Genomic DNA, 17,438 nt, shown 5'->3' on the forward strand with positions numbered 1-17,438 from the left:
GAGGTGGCGGGCGCCTGTAGTCCCAGCTACTCAGGAGGCTGAGGCAGGAGAATGGCATAAACCCGGGAGGCGGAGCTTGCAGTGAGCTGAGATCCGGCCACTGCACTCCAGCCTGGGCGACAGAGTGAGACTCCGTCTCAAAAAAAAAAAAAAAAAAGAAGTAGACATAAGAGACTCCATTTTGTTCTGTACTAAGAAAAATTCTTCCGCCTTGAGATGCTGTTAATCTGTAACCCTACCCTCAACCCTGTCCTTGCAGAGACTTGTGCTGTGGTGACTCAAGGTTTAATGGATTTGGGGCTGTGCAGCATGTACTTTGTTAAACCAGTGCCTGAAGGCAGTATGCTTGTCAAAAGTCATCACCATTCTCTAATCTCAGGTACCCACGGACACAAACACTGCGGAAAGCCACAGGGACCTCTGCCTAGGAAAGCTAGGTATTGTCCAAGGTTTGTCCCCATGTGATAGTCTATTTACTGAGATAGGAGAAAACCGTCTTAGGGCTGGAGGTGGGACGTGCTAGCCGCAATGCTGCTCTTTATGCACTGAAAATGTTTATGGAGATGTTTGCATATGCACATCAAGGCACAGTACTTTTCCTTAAACTTATACATGTCACAGAGATCTTTATTCACATGTCTTTCTGCTGAGCTTCTCCCTGCTATGACCCTATTGTCCTGCCACTTCCCCTTTTTCTAAAAGATAGTAAAGATAATGATCAATAAATACTGAGGGAACTCAGAGACTGGTGCCGGGGCAGGTCCCCTGTATGCTGAGTGCTGGTCTCCTGGGCCCACATTTTCTTTCTCTATACTTTGTCTCTGTGTCTCATTTCTTTTCTCAAGTCTCTGGTTCCACCTGAGGAGAAACGCCCACAGGTGGGGCGGGGCAGGCCACCCCTTCAGGGTGATGAAGTCGCTGGTGGGAAAAAAGCCTTGGCTAAGGAAGGAGATGAGATAAGGGGCCTGAGGGACTCCCTGGGAACCAAGGGAGGTCCCAGGCCAAGGAGATGGGTGAAGAACAGGCAGGGCTGAAGGATGGTGTAGTCCTAGTGGGAGTTTGATTTCAACGATGAGGCAGTTATTTTCGCTGACGCGGACCACGGCAGTGGATGGCTGAATTGGAGCACAGAGGAAAGCTGAGGTCAAGGAAGTTAAATAAATGGTATCTGAAAACCTACCTCTGGTGATGGTCATATCGGTGTCTCCGAGGGTCGTACTCGCCCCCCACGTCCACCACGATGTCACAGGAAGCGAGTTTTTCGGGATCCCGGGTCCGCACAATCTCTGCATCCTGCGAGGTACACAGGGGTGAAGGGGCTGCCGGGGGTCGCCGGGTAGGAGATTAAAGTTGGACTTCAGGGAGACAGGGTGGGTAGGAAGGGTGCTTGGGATGCCCCGCGCTATCGGAGGGACCCTGTTGGCGGAATGCCATCCACCCCGGAGGCATGCATGCACGCAGTGTCAGGGTCACTTTTTGCGAACCGTACCCGGTACTCCGGCAGGAGGCGAAGCAGTGCGCATGCCAGTGCCTCGTCGCAGTGGAAGGTGCCATTGTGCGTCCCGATTCGGGGCGATGCCATGAGTTTGCTGCGGGGTCGTTTTGGGGGCGGGACGGACTCTAGGCCGAGCATGCGGTGCCGGGTACAGATGGGTGGCGGCGGCAGCAGCAGCGTTAAAAGGCCCTGCAGGAAGCGGTGTCCCATAAGACTCTCCCAGCAGGGAGGCAGGAGGGCCGACCCGGAAGGGAAAGCGCCAGCGCAGCTCCACTTCCGCTTGCCAACCGTTGCCTTGGCAACCAGCTCCGCAGAGTGAGCAGCAGCTCACTCCCAGCCTAGGATTTCTTCCAGCTGGTCAAAGGGCCCTGCGGTGGAGCCTCCAAGAGGAGCACCGCATCAACCCTGTGCATCAGTCTCTGGGGCAGGGCCCACACTCTCGACCACCCCCCCCATCTCATCACCAGTCCCTTGCTTAATCCAAGAAAAGACCAACATTCTGCCCAGCTGGCACATTTATTGGCATTAAACACAAGACCCTTCCCAGCACCAGGAAGCCATGCCCAAAGCCGGGTCCCTCTGCCCCATTTCTGCAAAAACTCTCAGGCCTTAGCAGTAGCCTGAGCTGCTCCCAGGGCTGTCAGCTGCTGAATCTTCTGACTCATCATTTCCATGACAGCTGTGGAAAAAAAGAAGCGTCAAAGGTTAGGAGCAAAAAGGAGAACCTAGAGTTAAGGAGAAGTTACAGGCAAGTTTAAGGACAGGTGGACAACTAACTACAGTTTGTTAATAAAACGTTTTTTGTTTTTGTTTTTTTTTTGAGACAGAGTCTGGCTCTGTCGCCCAGGCTGGAGTGCAGTGGCTGGATCTCGGCTCACTCTAAGTCGGGTTTACGCCATTCTCCTGCCTCAGCCTCCCGAGTAGCTGGGACTACAGGCGTCTGCCACCTCGCCCGGCTAGTTTTTTTTGTATTTTTTTAATAGAGACGGGGTTTCACCGTGTTGGCCAGGATGGTCTCGATCTCCTGACCTCGTGATCCGCCCGTCTTGGCCTTCCAAAGTGCTGGGATTACAGGCTTGAGCCACCGTGCCCAGCCAACTTTTTTGTTTTTTTGAGATGGAATCTTGCTCTTGTCACCCAGGCTGGAGTGCAGTGGCATGACCTTGGCTCACTGCAACCTCCGCCTCCGGGGTTCAAGCGATTCTCCTGCCTCATCCTCCCGAATAGCTGGGATTACAGGCATGCACCACCATGCCCAGGTTAACTTTGTATTTTTAGTAGAGATGGGGTTTCACCATGGTGGCCAGGCTGGTCTTGAACTCCTGACCTCAGGTGATCCACCTGCCTCGGCTTCCCAAAGCGCTGAGATTACAGGCGTCAGCCACCGCGTCTGGCACTGTTAATAAAACTTTAACTCAGTGATCCACTGTGGGGTCGCTAACACAAATTTAGGGTCTACAATGCATCAATCAATATGTTAACCACAGCTGGGTGTGGTGAGAATGAGACTGTCTCGGGAAAAAAAACCCCTGCTAATCAGAGATATAAAAACGAACACACTTGGTATTAAATGAGTCTGACGTAATCAGAAAACTATAATGTGGAAAGATTTTTACCTCTGGAACACTGGTTCTGAATCCTGATTGTAACAGAGGGGAGCTTTTTACAAAAACAAAAAAAAACAGACCTTGGTACAACTTCCCCTCCCTTGACTTCCAAGTTGATTTAGTCAATCTGGAACGGACCCAGGCTTTCTTTTTAAACTTCCTAGGCCGGGCGCGGTGGCTCAAGCCTGTAATCCCAGCACTTTGGGAGGCCGAGACGGGCGGATCACGAGGTCAGGAGATCAAGACCATCCTGGTTAACATGGTGAAACCCCCGTCTCTACTAAAAAATACAAAAAACTAGCCGGGCGAGGTGGCAGGCGCCTGTAGTCCCAGCTACTCGGGAGGCTGAGGCAGGAGAATGGCGTGAACCCGGGAGGCGGAGCTTGCAGTGAGCTGAGATCCGGCCACTGCACTCCAGCCTGGGCGACAGAGCGAGACTCCGTCTCAAAAAAAAAAAAAAAAAAAAACTTCCTGAGTGATTCTTATGTGCAGTCAGGGTTATAATTGCTGGTATTTAGTTCATTTGGATCATGATTCCTTCCTGTGTGTTCATCTCATTCCCCCATTCCATCCTCATTAAATAGGAGCTCCACCAAAGCAGAAACATGATTTCCTTCCTCTAAATTTCTCAAACACTCAACCCAGGAATCTACAGATAGTGATTATGCAATACACAGATTCTAAAGATTCCAAAGAGAAACTAAGACGTAGTTTTACTCCAGCAAAGGGGACACCCCCGTGGTTCACTCTGCAATCCATGTTATCATGGAGATAGAGAGGGTCAAGAGGTGCCCCAGGAAAAACTTACCCTGTTTCATGGCATGCTTCTCCTGAAGAGCTGGTTGGATTTTCTCCATCTGTTTGGTTAGAAAATCTATCTTCCTCTTGAAGAAGTCCTTGGCATCCTCAGCTGTCTACAAGGTCAGAGGTGAATGAGGGGCTAAAAGGAGACTCCCTCTGGCCATGTTGCACTCTAGAGCTTCCCCTAAATTTCCCTTCCCTGTTCAGAGGGGTATCCACATGCTCTCACTCACCTTCTCTACATAGTACCCAGTTCCCACATCGATGAGCACATGTTCCACATCATGCAGCTTCCCAGGGACATACATCTGAGAAGCAAGTATTAAGGCAAAAAGTAGCCCAGCATGAGCCATGATTCCGCCAGCCAGCCTGCTTGGCCTCCAAAGACCCTTTTCCAAAAAGCTTCAAGGCATAAGGACTGAATAATCTGGAGGCCTCAGAACAATAACTCCAAATGGAAAGAAGACAGAGAAATTGGTTCTTTAAGGAGAAAATGATGTATGCTGGAACACCCTCTTGTTCTACCTCATCCCATCTCTCACCCTCTAAGCAGTTCTTGCGATTCTTCTCATTAGCCCCATCAGAAAGACTATATATAATGTTTTCCTACTGTTGTAGAGTACTATAAGTGGAAAGCCAGCCTCATTTCCCTTAACACCCTCAATCATGAAGTAGATAATTCCTACCGAAGTTAATTTTTTGTTTGTTTGTTTTTTGAGACAGAGTCTTTGCTCTGTCGCCCAGGCTGGAGTGCAGTGGCGCGCTATTGGCTCACTGCAACCTCCGCCTCCCGGGTTAAAGTGATTCTTCTGTCTCAGCCTCCGGAGTAGTTGGGATCACAAGTGTGTGCCACCACGCCCGGCTAATTTTTGTATATTTAGTAGAGACGGGGATTCACCATGTCAGCCAGACTGATCTTGAACTCCTGACCTCAGGTGATCTGCCAGCCTTGGCCTCCCAAAGTGCTGGGGATTACAGGCGTGAGCAACCATGCCTGGCTAATTTTTTTTTTTTTTTAACCATTCCCTACTACACTACTATTCCTGTGCTCCTTTTAGCCTGTCAGTTCTCAGACTACAGATTAAAGGTGCCCTACTGCTATAACTTGCTCATTCAAGTAAAACACTGAACAAGTGGACACAATCCAGGTTTCTTAGTGACAGTTTAGAAATGAGCCACAATGAGGCTGGGCGCGGGGGCTCAAGCCTGTAATCCCAGCACTTTGGGAGGCCGAGACGGGCAGATCATGAGGTCAGGAGATCGAGACCATCCTGGCTAACACGGTGAAACCCTGTCTCAAATAAAAAATACAAAAAAAACTAGGCGGGCGAGGTGGCGGGCACCTGTAGTCCCAGCTACTCAGGAGACTGAGGCACGAGAATGGAGTAAACCCGGAAGGCGGAGCTTGCAGTGAGCTGAGATCCGGCCATCGCACTCCAGCCCAGGTGACAGAGCGAAAAAAAAAAAGAAATGAGCCACAATTAACAGAGCAACCTCCCTGTTCCTATATCCTCCTATTTTTGTCTATTGCCTGTATCTTCTAAGATATTAGCAAAGTGTAAACCACCAGGTTTATCTCCATATTAATGTTCTCAAATAGCAAAGGGAAATATTACATCTCAACTATACATACTCCTTGGTGTTCACAAGGCATTAGCTGGATGTTGGTGTGAAGTTAGATAAAAAGAGCTACAAAGTGTGAAATAAGAGTACTCTTGGCCGGGGGCAGTGGCTCACGCCTGTAATCCTAGCACTTTGGGAGGCCAAGGCAGGCAGATCACGAGGTCAGGAGTTCTAGACTAGCCTGGCCAATATGGTGAAACCCCATCCCTACTAATAATACAAAAATTAGCCGGTCGTGGTGGCGCGTGCCCACAGTCCCAGCTACTCGGGAGACTGAGGCAGAAGAATCTCTTGAACCCGGGAGGCGGAGGTTACAGTGAGCCGAGATCACACCACTGCACTCCAGTCTGGGCGAGAGCAAGATTCTGTCTTAAAAAAAAAAAAAAAAAAAAAAAAAGGTGTTATCAAAATCATTGTGGGGAGAGGATAATCTGAAGTACTGAAGTAATCAAAACAATCCCCCTCCCCGCTTTTTGGGGGAGTGAGGGAGAAAGGGAGAAGGCAGCAGGTAGCCGTTCCTGTGGAAAGGATACAGAACTCGTCAGTGGGACAAGTAATTCTTTCCCTGTGAAAGCAATGAAGACAAACACCTGGGGAAGGTTAGCGGCTCCAATGTAAGACGTTAAAGAGAGTTCCAAGAGGGCACAGCACCCAGAGACGGTGTGAAAAGAACGGAAACAGGGGCAATAGAAGCAGAGGAATGTCCTGTACATTTCAATTCTAGGTAGGCAACATGCAAAGGGTTCATGAAGCAGTATACGATATGTAATGGATTTTCTCGTTTCAGGTAAGAAAAACCGGATTAGGAGGTGGGACGAGAGAAGCAGGCTTGCCACTTTAGGTTGCCCTCACCCCCCTACCCCATACCCTCGTTGCTCTTGTTCAGCACGTTCAGACAGTCCTTGGCTTCCACATACTTGGTCTGTACCACTTTCAGCTGGGCAATGGACGTGGACAAGAACTCCACTTCCTACAGAGGACGGGTATAGCGGGTCAATGAGAGGGCTATGGGGAAAAGGGAGAGCGGCCGGGGAGGGGGCGGGTCCTGGGACCGGATAGAGGTTTCGCCTGGGAAAGGTAGGCTCCCAACTTGGGACCGGGCGCCAGGAAGTACGCGTGGGCAGAGGGGATGTAGAGCGGGAAAGAGGTTCCTATGGGGCCCGTCACTACCTGGTCCAGCTGGTTCTTGAGCATTTCTAGCTGCGGCAGATTCAGCTCCGTGATGTTAATAGACTGCGCCATATTGGGAAGGAGGACTAACAAAGAGGAAGTCCCTCGGCGAGCAACGCTCTAGCCGTCCTCTGCGCGTCTCGATGGCGCCAGGAGGCCTCGCTGCGCCATACAGCTCTATGATCCTCTGTCCCGGAAGGGAAGGAGGCTGATCTGTGAGTTATTTTCATAAAATATCCTAAGCCTAGTACAGTAAAGTAGCAGCAAACAGGACTCCTGCCCATAAGGAACTGCAAAATCTTAAAGTTCTCACGACACAACCACGATATTACAAAGCAGTGTATGCTACTCCACGTGGGTGGTATAAGCTACTAGAAAGCAGGCTGGGTTGCTATGGTGACGGCTCCTGGGGCCTCGCCCTGCCCCTCTCTACCCCACCTGCTTGTGCTGCCTGCTGGTACCCCGCCACGTCCGATTTCAAATGTTCCTCCCCGCACAGCACGGAAATGGCAGGAAAATTCTAAACTATTTTTCCCAGATGGCCTCTGAGGCCGAAAGGCAGGAAAAAAAAACAAACAACAACGGCCGAAAGGCAGGAAAAAAACAAACAACAACAAAAAAATCCCTTGTCAGACCGTTCTGAATTGTCCTTGAAAAAATCAGGCATTAGACTGAAAGCTTGTTGAAGGCAGGAACCAACCATGTTCTCATCACTGAACCAATTCTTCCCCTCTCGCTATGACCATCTTCCCCCAGCAGGAAGTAGGCTAACACGTAGTAGAATCTGAAAAAGGGTTTATAACCCGTTGCCAGTGAGTTGGTGGGAGAACAGCAAGGAAGCACCATTGTCAACACATAGAGCACAAATTAATCAATAAAATGTTTTGGCCGGGCATGGTGGCTCATTCCTGCAATTCCAGCACTTTGGGAGGCAGAGAAGGGCAGATCACTTGAGCCCAGGAGTTTGAGGCCAGCCTGGGCAACACGGCGACACCCCGTCTCTACAAAAAATACAAAAGTTAGCCGGGCTGGTGGCATATGCCTGTAGTCCCAGCTACACGGGAGGCTGAGGTGGGAGGATTGCTTGAGCTGCAGAGTTGGAGGCTGTAGTAGGCTGTGATTGTGCACTCTAGCAACAGAGCTAGACTCTGTCTCTTAAAAAAAAAAAAAAAAAGACGGCGCAGTGGCTCACGCCTGTAATCCCAGCACTTTGGGAGGCCGAGGCAGGCAGATCACGAGGTCAGGAGATCAAGACCATCCTGGCTAACACGGTGAAACCCCATCTCTAATAAAAATACAAAAAATTAGCTAGGCATGGTGGGGAGCGCCTGTAGTCCCAGCTACTCGGTAGGCTGAGGCAGAATGGCGTGAACCCGGGAGGCGGAGCTTGCAGTGAGCTGAGATGCGCCACTGCACTCCAGCCTGGGCAACAGAGCCAGACTGTCTAAAAAAAAAAACAACAACCAACAAAAAAACAAAAAACACTGCAGTTAAGGCTACTAGGTAAATAAAAATAGATGGAATTAAAATTTAGGGAAAGGATTCAAAAGTAGATACAGAATATGACTGTTTTGAGTCTAAGACAAGGGGAAATTTAAGTCNTCAGGAGATCAAGACCATCCTGGCTAACACGGTGAAACCCCATCTCTAATAAAAATACAAAAAATTAGCTAGGCATGGTGGGGAGCGCCTGTAGTCCCAGCTACTCGGTAGGCTGAGGCAGAATGGCGTGAACCCGGGAGGCGGAGCTTGCAGTGAGCTGAGATGCGCCACTGCACTCCAGCCTGGGCAACAGAGCCAGACTGTCTCAAAAAAAAAAAAAAAAAAAAAAAATTACCATGTGCTATACGTGAGGAATACGTGAGAGTAAGATATTTGCTTCCCTTGAGCTTAACAACTGAAGAGAAAAACCACACTAGAACTTCACAGATCCACACTCTACTGCTAAAGTTACACATTGGTAAGTGTAACAGGTGTACATGGGCAGACAGCAGTAGCCTTTAACATCTACTTAGGAGGGAGGCAGGGCAACTGAGGCATTAAAACTAGTGCCATGGCTGGGCATGGTGACTCACACCTGTAATCCCAGCACTTTTGGAAGGCTGAGAAGGGCGGATCACAAGGTCAGGAGTTTGAGACCAGCCTGGCCAATATGGTGAAACCCTGCCTCTACTAAAAATACAAAAATTAGTGGGACGTGGTGGCATGTGCCTGTAGTCCCAGCTACTCGGGAGGTTGAAGCAGGAGAATCGCTTGAACCCGGCAGGCAGAGGTTGCAGAGCCAAGATTGTGCCACTACACTCCAGCCTGGGCAACAGAGCAAGACTGTCTCAAAAAACAAAACAAAACAAAACAAAACAAAAACAACAACAACACAACACTAGTGCCACTCCAAGGATACCTGAGGCAGGAAGAAAGGATGGACAGATGGTACCTGGCCAAAACACTCTCAACGGGTCTATCACTACCCTTCATTGGGCCTGTCTCTACTTAGCATTTTGATGCCCCTTTCTCCTCCAGATTTGTCTGCTGAGGCCCAGCCAGGCCCAGCAGGCTTTGTCCTGTGTCTTTGTCTTTCTTCCCCAGGCACTCAAACTTGATCCCCTGTAAGCTGTTCCTGTCAGCGTACAGTACCACATAGCAGGAAGGGGGGCAGTCATGACGTGTCTTTAAATGTTCTCAGATAAACTACACAAAACAAGGTTTAAATGATGTATCTTTATTATATTGAAGTTAAATCAAAAGGAAATGTTTCATATAAAACACTGGGGAAAGTCACGTTAAAAGAGTTATCCTAAGGATTAAATCTAACCTTGGAGGTAGGACAGGTATGAGGCTTCCAGCATCAGAAAGACAGCTCCATGGGCTTACCGCAGAGAGACAGGCAAACCATAGGCTACAGGGGCAGCCCCAATAAGATACTTGAGTCTGGGAGCTTGGCGGGCCTGGTTTACATAGTAGAGAAGGGGGGCCCCCGGGCCTGCTCCAAGCCAGCCCTGCAGCAGAGCTTCCGTGTAGCGGTCAATATCACGATCAGTCACATCCCAGAGATTACCCAGAAACAAGGGGCTGGGAAAAGAAAAGAAATATAAAGTAAGGGCTCTAAAACAGAATACATAGGAAAACACCATTGGTGGTGGGGTGGCTGAGTAGAGAGGATTGAACCAATGAGAAACTCCTTTGGCCCTTGGTTACAAGAGAAGAATAGATGGGAGCTAAGGGTTAAATGGTCCAGGCATGCCACGGAACTAGGGATAGGAGGAAAATGGGGCACAAGAGAGGCAGGATTCAGACCTGGGAAAGAACCTGGGGTGAGGGCAGGAGTCTTAGTGCCCTAGGATGGGTCTTGCCCTTGGAGACTCACCAACCAGCCATGATGTACTTGAGCACGATGCCAGCCCCCTCCAGGTTTCCATGCACAGCCAGGGCCGCACTGCTACAGCCAAACAGCAGGGCCACTGCCCGGCAGCTCAGCCGCAGGACAGCCTGCCCGTCAAGGAAGCGGGCACCAGCCCCATGCCCTGCATAGCTAAGGCAGAAGGAGGTGAGATGAGTCTTGAGCTAGTAGTACCTGGCCTCTGCCTTTGTCTCCAGAGGCTCTCAAGTCCCAAAGCAACCCATGGTGATACCATCCTCAGGACTGCCCTCTCCCCACATCCCTGCCTTAAGCACTCACATATACAAATCATGCTGTGTCAGGGCTTCCTGCACCTGTTCGGGTCTCGGCACCTCCCCAACCACTCCTCTCCAGCCAGCTTCACTGCAGAGAAAAGGCGGGAGTGAGAATAGGGAAATGCATGGCAGGGGTCAGATGGCAAAGACGGCAGAGGGATCATTAAATAGAAGGTGGGCTGCAACAGCTGTTTCTGGAGAAAAGGCTTGTTGCCCCTGTGTGTTGTCTACCCTTCCCCACTCTTCTTGTCTTCGTGCCCCTGACCTGCTGAAATTGGCTCGAAATTGCTCCTCTGTGCTTGACAGGTTATTGTGAGGGTTCAGGACATAGAAGGTACTTCGCGGATCCACCCCTTGACTCAGCACTGGCGAGGCCCCATACTGAGGAGGAGACACTGGTGATTAGGATGCTTGTCTCATCAAGAGGCCCAAGCCCCTTTCCATGTCTGAGCCATTCCTAGGACCCTCGCCTCTCTTCCCAGGTTTCTTTGCCCTTCTTTGTTGAGGTCTTCCCCAATTGCCAGTCATCCCCAGACACCACTCCCTGAACCCCACCTCTTTGATGATGGAGTAGCTGAGTAGGAAGCGGAAGGAGGGCAGCCGGGTGACAGGCAGTGCCTGGAGGCTGGGCATGCTTTCCCATGGCAGCTTCTGCAAGTCCTGGGCAAAAAGCAGTAAGAGGTTACTGTCCCCAGCCAGGTATATGCAGAAGTCAGAAGGGGCATGGGGATGAGTTGGTACTCACTCCCCACTAGACACTGCCCCTCTGCCCCAGCTCCTTACCTTGTCTAGGACCAAGACAAGGTGGCTATTGCTTGGTACTGTCAGGCCCTGTAGACGTCCTACTGCCTCATTCAGGAGCTCCTGGGCTCGCTCTGGCTGGGTTGGGCAGAGCCCATAGGCCAGGGCCTGAATGTCCTGAGGGGTGAGGGCACCGGCACCACTGAGCATGATCTGCAGGGGAACAGTGGTGGTGAGCACCATCTTCATTCATGATGGCTGCTGGGAAAGGATTAAGTCCAGTTTCTTCCCCTTCCCTGCTTTACTTTTTTTTGAGATAGTGTGTTGCTCTGTTGCCCAGGCTGGAGTGCAGTGGCACAATCTCGGCTCACTGCAACCTCCACCTCCTGGGTTCAAGTGATTCTCCTGCCTCAGCCTCCCGAGTAGTTGGGACTACAGGCACGTGCCACCAAGCCCAGCTAAGTTTTGTATTTTTAGTAGAGATGGGGTTTCACCCTGTTGGCCAGGATGGTCTCCACTTCTTGACCTCATGATCCACCCGCCTCAGCCTCCCGAAGTGCTGGGATCACAGGCCTAAGCCACAGCGCCTGTCCTTTTTTTAGATGGAGTCTTGCTCTGTCACCCAGGCTGGAGTGCAGCAATCTCAGCTCACTGCAACCTCTGCCTCCCGGGTTCAAGCAATTCTTCTGCTGCAGCCTCCCAAGTAGCTGGAATTACAGGTGCCGGCCACCACGCCCAGCGAATTTTTGTATTTTCGTAGAGACAGGGTTTCATCCTGTTGGCCAGGCTGGTCTCAAGCTCCTGAGCTCAAGCAATCCACCTGCCTCGGCCTCCCGAAGTGCTGGGATTACAGGTGCAAGCCACTGGGCCTGGCCCCATTCCCTCCTTTCCTCACTCACTTTCAGCAGAGTGGGGTCAGGATATTTCCAGCCACATTCCTGTAGCAGCTCCTGTAGGCGGGAGGCCTCCTGGGCAGGGCTGGGCTCCTCACTGGACGGCAGCAGCAGCCCCTTCCAGCAGCCCAACACAGACTTCTCTAGGGAAGCGATGAGAACCTGAATGCAGAGGGCAGACCCTTTAGTCCGAGAGGAAACTGAGCTTCTTTCTCACAGGCACTGACATTCTGGAGATGAGAAAATGTGTTTTCCAACGTGCATATCTCTTACGTATCTTTCTGTTAGTCATAGAAGGCAAGAATCTACAAACTTTTTTCATTTTCTGAGACTGGGAGAGTACAGACTATTATCTATCCCTCTGTTGTGACAAATATTAACAGGTGGGCAATGAAAGCTAAAACTGGGAAGCTGATAGTTGGGTTTAAGTCCTTTTTTTTTCTGCATATCTTTAAATATCCATTCCCATATATTCTTCAAGTTCAGGGCTCTGAAGTTCTCCCCAGGTGACATATTTTTAAATTTAGGTCTACACTTCCAGAAATGATTTGAAGTGGCTTTAGCACTGACCCAGGCCCTCTGGTAGAGAAGACACTGGGATCCCCCGGGTCGTTCCTAGGGCAGGCCTGACCCCACCCCCGGAGCACACACCTCCATCCTGTGGTCCAGTGCCAGCCGCCCCGTCCACCATTCTCGCTTGTCAGTACAGCTGCTGTTCTCTTTCTGTGCCTTCTGGATGGCATCAAACTCATTCAGAACTGAACGCAGAGGAAGCTTTGGGAGATGGCGCTGTGAGAGCTCTGCCTGTCCACATGATCACCATCTCTCTCCCTCTCCCAGCACAGAATGTGAGCAGCTTGACCCAAAGCCCAACCCAGCCCAACTTCGCTCCACGGCCCAGGAATCCTACCTTGTTCTGGCCAGTGGGAATCTGCACACTGACTGGGGGACTGTCCTTTTCCAGCCGGGTCAATAGGAGGGTGTTGCCCACGGTTCCGGGCTGGAGGGTGGCCAGGGCCAACACACACACGGTCACCCCTGACAAACAGGATACAGCCAGAATCATTCAGCTGTTGAAAGAATTCCTTTCTCTGTCTTGGGCACTCAATCCCTGTCCATCACTCAAGACAGCATCAAGAAGCCTTCCTTGGTCACTGGAGGTCAAAGTGCTCTCCCTTGCCTAATAGCTCCCTGTGCACAGAGACCATGTCCTGTACTTTGTGTTTCTCACAGGAACTAACAAAGTGAGGTACTCAAATCATGTGTATGTTTCATGTTAGTTCAGAAGACCCCAGGCATCTGAACTCACCTCTGAGGAAAGACACTGAATTTGCTGGTAATTCAAAGTTGAGGTTTAAAAAAACAACAAACCTTCCTGATTTAAGATGCTAACAGGTGAAAAGGTATGACATAAGGGTCATAAATCGATGTAAACTAACCAATGCCTAAAACTCCTTCACCCAGCTCCTCAGTAAGAAGATGCAGAAGAGGACAGAGGAGCCAGCCAGAAGCCTGCCCGCATACCACTGGGGATCAGAGCCAGGCGCTCCTGGAAACTCTCCTTTTCAGGCTGGGGAAAGTGGCCAGATCCCAAAGCCCTGAAGGAAAAGAGGCGCTGGATGCGGGCCAGGGGGACATCTCCAGGCGTCTCTTGAAGGCTCAGCCCCTGCAGCTGGTCTGCTATTTCAAGTGATCCTCGGTACTTCTGGGCCTTGCTGCAAGCAACACAGGGAGGGGTGAGGTCCCCTTCCTTCAAAGTCTGGACCCTCCCTCCAGTCTGCCCCAGCAGGAGTCTTGGGGATGGTGGGCACCCACCTGAGTTGTCTGTGGAGGTGGGTGAGCAGCTGGTGGCGACAGGTGATGGAGACAGACTCGGTGACAAGGAAAGCAGTGGCATAGGGATCCCGGTGGCCCAGGCACAGGGCCAGGAAGCGGCAGAGGTGGGCATAGAGCCCACTAGGAGGACAGTGACTAATGCCCCGGAAAGCAACACTCAGGGAGTCACAGATGGAGTCCAGGGTAGAAAGACCTAGAGGAATGTCAGGACACTTGGTACAGCTGAATTCCTTATTTCATAGTTGACAGGAACTTTCCAAGAAAGAAGAGTCCCTATCTCATCTCCCACATGGCAAATAGCAGCTACCATTTATGAAGAGCAGTGTGCCAAAGGAGGTGCCATGCAACTAACAGGCATCAACTCACTCCACCGTGCCCCCTAAACCCCATTTTTACAGAAGGAATAGAAGCTTGGAGAGGTTAAGTGACCTGCACACAGCTCATAGACAGAGTGCTGGGGTTCAAATACAGGTTCACAGGCTACTGGATCCAGATCAGAATCCAGCCTGGAAAGACAGAGGGGTCAAGAGTTCTAGAAGCTCAGCCCTCTCGAAGTGACCAACGTCAGGGGTTGCATATTCACCAGTGGCTATGGGGGCTGAGGGGAGCCGGAGCTGAGGACCAAGGTCCTTGTCACTCTCCTTGTCTGGGCATGGGCTGGGCAGCTCCTTCTTGCTGGAATCCAGCCTCAGCAGCTCCCATTCTCCAGAAGCTGCCTCAGGGTCTGGCGCTGGAGCCTTCCTACCTGGGGAGAGAGCAGGCCTTTTTCACAGTGCTCCCTCCCCCTGCCATTCTCTTTGTTCTTCCTTCTGTAATCCACTCCCTTAGAGTCAGCAAAAGAGCATTCTTCCTGTACTTCCTTGGAAGCACTTACTGCTTGTGCTTTGCCCCAGAACAAACCCCCAAAACATGCACCTTCCATCTCATCCTTGCTTACCTAAGGCTGAGTCTTCCCCATCAGAGGCCCTGAGGATCTCAAAGCTCATTTCTCTCCAGTTGTCAGTCAGTTCCTCCTCAGGGATGGTCCTCATGATCTCAGGGCCAGGCCTGGCCTGGTCACTGGCCCTCTGGGGACGCTGCTCCTCACAATGTCTTGATGCCACCTTCTTGGCCCTCCGGCTTCTGCCACTCAGGCCAGGATTCCCAGGGGCACTACCTGGGGCAAGCACGGCATCTGTCTTTAGGCTCAGGACGTTCCTTGCTCGCCCCTGGCCCCGGGAAGCAGTGCCCCGTCTCTTAGGCTCCTCTGCCAGCCAGGCCTCAGCTGAGACAGGGTCTTCCAAGTCACTGTCTTCATTGAAGTTCACCTGAGATCAGAGGGAAAGGGTGAAGGGCCAAGAGGTCTTCAGTGACAAGACACCTTGTGACAGCAGGTGGCGCAGTGGAGGCACCATCAGGCACTGTCCCACAGGACCATGGAAGATTTCAGAACTAACTTCCCACATGACACCCAACACTCTAGATGAGGGGCAGCGACTCTTGGAAGGGGAAGGAGAGAGAAAAGGAGGGAACAGAAGGTGGGATGAAAAGGTAAAAGGAACGTTAGAGTTAAGGAAAATGTCTCTGTCTGAAGCAAAGGGAGACTTGGAACTAGGTCTTGCTGTGAAAGATGTTGTCCTGGTGCAGTGGTTCATGTCTGTAATCCCAGCACTTTGGGAGGCTGAGGCAGGAGGATCACCTGAGGTCAGGAGTTCGAGACCAGCCTGGCCATCATGGTGAAACCATGATATTATATTTACTAAAAATATATAAATAAGCTGGGTGTGGTGGCACCTGCCTGTAATCCCAGCTGCTCAGGAGGCTGAGGCAGAATTGCTTTAACCCAGGAGGTGGAGATTGCAGTAAGCCGAGATCACGCCATTACACTCCAGCCTGGGTGACAGAACGAGACTCCGTCTCAAAAAAAAAAGGCCGGGCACGGTGGCTCCTCACACCTGTAATCCCAGCACTTTGGGAGGCCGAGGTGGGCGGATCACGAGGTCAGGAGATCAAGACCATCCTGGCTAACACGGTGAAACCCCATCTCTACTAAAAATACAAAAAATTAGCCGGGCGTGGTGGCAGGCACCTGTAGTCCCAGCTACTTGGGAGGCTGAGGCAGGAGAATGGTGTGAACCTGAGAGGCAGAGCCTGCAGTGAGCTGAGATTGCGCCACTGCTCTCCAGCCTCGGTGACAGGGCGAGACTCCGTCTCAAAAAAAAAAAAAAAAAAACAAAAAAACAGAAAAACAACAAAAAACAAACAAAAAAGCAAGATGTTGGGGTACTGCAGATAGCAGGAGATTAAGGTTCCACTAGGCCCTGGGGACCCTGCTATTCCACAGGGACACCTGCTCTATAAAACATTCTCCTCCAGGAATAACCCCATCCAACACCATGACCACCACCTAGCAACAGTCCCACCTCACCTTGAGGCGCGTCTGGGCTCTCTGTTGTACTCTGGGGGCCTGGGGAACTTCAGGCGTGCTCTTTGTAGGGCAGACTTCCTCAAACACGGTGAAGGGGACATGAGGGCCAGCTTGCTTGATCCGGCCTGGGGGTCTAGGTGTGCAGGGCGGTCCTCTACCTTCCAGACCTTTCTGAGAGGTATTATTGAGGCGCAGGGGAGCAGAGGCTACCTGTTGGCGCCCTCGTCCAGAACGTTTTTGGCTCTGAGTCTTAGAGGGCTCTGAGCCAGGGACACTTTTTATTAATGGTGGCCACCAGCCCCAGGAGCTTGCAAAAAGTTGGGTAGTACAGCAGCTGAGGCCAGCTAGCTTTGTGAGGGCCCAAATCAAGAGCAGGCTGGCTCGCCAGGGCTCCAGCTGGGGTATCCGTGCTGCTACAAACTTCAGCCCTGACTCTAGAACCTTTTGCAGGCTCTTGTTTGATGGCTGTCTCAGGCCCTCCAATGCCAACAGTGTGTATGCTTGAGCTAAGATCTCATCCAAGAGGCTTGGAACCAAGGAGGGGGGTGTTTTATGATTCAGGGAAGCTTGGAGAGCTTGGGTGAGGCGCTCGGTGGCTTCAGGGCAGCCCTTCAGCACGACCTGCAGCAGATCCAGACCCTGGGCCTGGTGGCCCATGGCCAGCCTCACCCCTGCTGTGACTAATACCCAGCGCAGACAGACTGCTGTGAGGACAGGGCTGGCACACAGCGAGCAGTCACAGGTGGGTGAATGGGACAGGAAGTTGGGTATGGGCTGGGGCTTGGTTTTCAAGTCTGGGGAGGAATTTGTAGAAGGTGCTATGGGGCCAGGCTCCTTGGCTACAGTGGCCACCAGCTCTAGAGCAGGGCCTCTTAGGAAGAGCTCCTCCTCTGGGAGCTGTGGAGGACAGGGGACCTGGGCCTGCTGCTTCCCCTTCTGCAGGTGGACCTTCTTCACAGAGTCCAGGTGCTGAGTCACCCCACCAAACTCTGGGGAGAAGGCAGAACAAGAATTACAAAATAAGGAGAAATGGCATCAAGCACTTCCTAAGCGACTTTGGGGCCCAACTCTCTAATATACGTGTTTTATATATGTACATGTATATATATATATATGTATTACTGTATAACATATCAAATATTAGTATGGCTTATTTTTTAGGTAAAAAATTTTTTTTTTTTTTTTTTTTTTTT

At 51.1% G+C, this 17,438-nt stretch overlaps 3 protein-coding genes across 4 annotated transcripts in view; all 3 read right to left on the bottom strand.

The window, feature by feature from the left end:
• The window catches only part of MYG1 (MYG1 exonuclease), a 9,077-nt gene extending 7,184 nt beyond the window's left edge, over positions 1 to 1,893 (bottom strand). Inside the window, exons 1-2 of the mRNA XM_017861513.1 lie at positions 1,490 to 1,893; positions 1,181 to 1,293 (exon numbers count right to left, since the gene is read on the bottom strand). Of these exons, the coding sequence (XP_017717002.1) occupies positions 1,181 to 1,293; positions 1,490 to 1,705 (329 nt within the window). The 5' untranslated portion in view covers positions 1,706 to 1,893. The remainder of the gene's footprint in view (positions 1 to 1,180; positions 1,294 to 1,489) is intronic.
• Positions 1,894 to 1,992: 99 nt separating this feature from the next.
• PFDN5 (prefoldin subunit 5) lies at positions 1,993 to 7,025 on the bottom strand. The gene is made up of 6 exons (XM_017861514.1): positions 6,697 to 7,025; positions 6,394 to 6,496; positions 6,060 to 6,091; positions 4,137 to 4,211; positions 3,911 to 4,016; positions 1,993 to 2,174 (listed from the first exon to the last, which is right to left on the bottom strand). Exons 1-6 carry the CDS (start codon positions 6,766 to 6,768, stop codon positions 2,098 to 2,100), a joined length of 465 nt encoding a protein of 154 aa, XP_017717003.1. The 5' UTR covers positions 6,769 to 7,025; the 3' UTR covers positions 1,993 to 2,097.
• A 2,369-nt stretch (positions 7,026 to 9,394) lies between these two features.
• ESPL1 (extra spindle pole bodies like 1, separase) overlaps positions 9,395 to 17,438 on the bottom strand; it is a 26,309-nt gene continuing 18,265 nt past the window's right edge. For both annotated transcript variants that reach the window (XM_017861557.1, XM_017861558.1), the window contains exons 18-31: positions 16,246 to 17,234; positions 14,776 to 15,145; positions 14,422 to 14,583; positions 13,818 to 14,031; positions 13,527 to 13,717; positions 12,913 to 13,040; positions 12,654 to 12,776; positions 12,009 to 12,164; positions 11,152 to 11,322; positions 10,924 to 11,028; positions 10,634 to 10,749; positions 10,373 to 10,456; positions 10,061 to 10,225; positions 9,395 to 9,765 (exon numbers count right to left, since the gene is read on the bottom strand). In XM_017861557.1, the coding sequence (XP_017717046.1) occupies positions 9,564 to 9,765; positions 10,061 to 10,225; positions 10,373 to 10,456; positions 10,634 to 10,749; positions 10,924 to 11,028; positions 11,152 to 11,322; positions 12,009 to 12,164; positions 12,654 to 12,776; positions 12,913 to 13,040; positions 13,527 to 13,717; positions 13,818 to 14,031; positions 14,422 to 14,583; positions 14,776 to 15,145; positions 16,246 to 17,234 (3,176 nt within the window). In that variant the 3' untranslated portion in view covers positions 9,395 to 9,563. The remainder of the gene's footprint in view (positions 9,766 to 10,060; positions 10,226 to 10,372; positions 10,457 to 10,633; positions 10,750 to 10,923; positions 11,029 to 11,151; positions 11,323 to 12,008; positions 12,165 to 12,653; positions 12,777 to 12,912; positions 13,041 to 13,526; positions 13,718 to 13,817; positions 14,032 to 14,421; positions 14,584 to 14,775; positions 15,146 to 16,245; positions 17,235 to 17,438) is intronic.

Source organism: Rhinopithecus bieti, unplaced genomic scaffold (assembly GCF_001698545.2).
Source record: "Rhinopithecus bieti isolate Rb0 unplaced genomic scaffold, ASM169854v2 scaffold_56806, whole genome shotgun sequence".
NCBI lineage: Eukaryota > Metazoa > Chordata > Mammalia > Primates > Cercopithecidae > Rhinopithecus > Rhinopithecus bieti.

Coding starts and splice junctions, on each gene's coding strand:
- PFDN5 (XM_017861514.1), bottom strand. CDS start 6,768: ATGGCGCAGTCTATTAACATCACGGAGCTGAATCTGCCGCAGCTAGAA. Junction 4,212..6,059: donor TTGTCCCACTGACGAGTTCT/GTATCCTTTCCA, acceptor CTTGCTTCTCAG/ATGTATGTCCCTGGGAAGCT. Junction 2,175..3,910: donor GAAGCATGCCATGAAACAGG/GTAAGTTTTTCC, acceptor TTTTTTCCACAG/CTGTCATGGAAATGATGAGT.